We start from the raw sequence: 1,811 nt of genomic DNA, 5'->3' as shown, positions 1-1,811 counted from the left end.
CTGGATGGCTGGCTGAAATGGATCGCATTATCCAAAACTGTGCCGAAAACTCATAATTATTGACCCGCGATTTTACAAACGTATTTAATTTTGTCCTTACTTTTTTGGTTGCATTTCCGATGCCGATAATATTTAAGGTCGTACTTTCGCGACGAATTCGTAATTTCTGCGCCAAATCCTCTGTCATGAAATTCACCTGAGATCCAGAATCCAGCTACGGAACTACCTTTTACGTTGACTACGGCTGTAGCCAACATAACCCGATCTGGCGTACTCGTCGTGTGCATGGCATGCGAGGTCGAAAGTTGTGGTGCAGTTGCAAAGGATACAGGGTACTGGTGCAGCAACATGTGATGCGAACGGTTGCAAACACGACACCGATCCGCTTTGCACTTTGAGACTGAGTGCCCCTTTCGCAAACAATTTATGCATAAGGGGACTGATTTAGCAAACTCAAATCGCTGCTGAGCAGAGAGAGTTTTAAAAGTAGGACACGCGGGTATACTATGATCATTTGATTTACAGTGCGGACACACCGGCTGTTTTATATTTGACGTCACTAAGGCAGCTTTCGTCCTTCCCGCATGAAGGTGGGGTTTCTGAATGCTGTGACTGCTTGACGGCTTGAGCCTCGACGTTGAGGCTTCATCGGCAGATAATGTTGGTAGCGTTTATTTAATGCTGCCTCACACTCACGCCATAATGGCAGCTTATCATAATCCAACTGTTCCTCCCACTTTGACCGAGTAACGGTGTCAACTTTTGACATTACCAGATGAATTATGATAGCGTTTGTGATGTTTTTCTCGTCACCTAACGACAGCAACGAGTCGTAAACAGCCGACACTGTATCAATCATTGTGCGCAATGAAAGCGCAGATGGCTTTGGGATAGTTGGCAGTTCAAAAAGTTTGGAAATTGTGTCGAAAAATATTAAGCATTTATTGTCATAAACTTTTTTGAGACTAGCCAACGCCTTCGAATAATTTTCGTCCGACATTTGGAAGGCCTTTACCGTTCCCAAAGCTTCACCAGACAGACAGTTAACCAAGTGATTAAATTTCTCAATTTCTGGGATTGTAGGATCGTTGTGCACCAAACTCTCGAACAGACTCATAAAATTTTTAAATTCTGAATATTCCCCTTTAAATTTCGGTAGCGACATTTTCGGTAGTCGCGAGCTGTGAGGTGCAACAAATGATGTTTCGGCTATTGACGATTTATTTCTCGCCAGAATAGATTTTATAACGGACTTAGTTTCCACTATTAGGTCCTCTAACTCCCCACGGGCTATGTCTTCCTCGTCGATTTCTTCAATTTTCGACTGACACTTCATAAGCTTATCGCTATGAGAGTTCAAAATGTCCAGTCGATACTCCAATTCAATTGGATCTAACGACATTGTTTTATCGAGGAGACCCGTTTTTATGCGCACTATACTATTTTTCGCAACAGTTCGCTGGCGCTTTAGTGATTTCAATTCCATAATCTCCTTACTTGGAGAGAGACTTGGAACTGCTGTCTTTGGCTTGCTCATTTTGAGTTAAATTATTTAAACTCCCGAAAAATTTGCTCAATGTCCACAGAAACGAAAAAATATCTGTGAGAGTTTGTGGCTGAAAAAACGAAAACGAAAAGATGGCTGAATAGCCTGCACAAATCTCAATCAGAAAAACGAAAAATAGCTGTTGGACAAGGCTGTGGTCAGGCCACGAAGGGATGAGCAAGCACAGTAGCAGAACACTACGAAAATTGTTCAACAGATTTGCGAAAAATCGATTTTTGTTTAAATTATTTCCTTGTAAATAACC

General features: G+C 41.9%; 1 protein-coding gene across 1 annotated transcript; it reads right to left on the bottom strand.

The window, feature by feature from the left end:
- Positions 1-559: 559 nt before the first annotated feature.
- Positions 560-1,537, bottom strand: LOC129235760 (uncharacterized). Its single transcript, XM_054869789.1, has one exon. The coding sequence runs from the start codon at positions 1,535-1,537 to the stop codon at positions 560-562; it is 978 nt and encodes a 325-aa protein (XP_054725764.1).
- Positions 1,538-1,811: the final 274 nt, after the last annotated feature.

Source organism: Anastrepha obliqua, chromosome 1 (assembly GCF_027943255.1).
Source record: "Anastrepha obliqua isolate idAnaObli1 chromosome 1, idAnaObli1_1.0, whole genome shotgun sequence".
NCBI lineage: Eukaryota > Metazoa > Arthropoda > Insecta > Diptera > Tephritidae > Anastrepha > Anastrepha obliqua.
This window is presented reverse-complemented; position numbering and strand designations above follow the sequence as displayed.

Coding starts and splice junctions, on each gene's coding strand:
- LOC129235760 (XM_054869789.1), bottom strand. CDS start 1,537: ATGAGCAAGCCAAAGACAGCAGTTCCAAGTCTCTCTCCAAGTAAGGAG.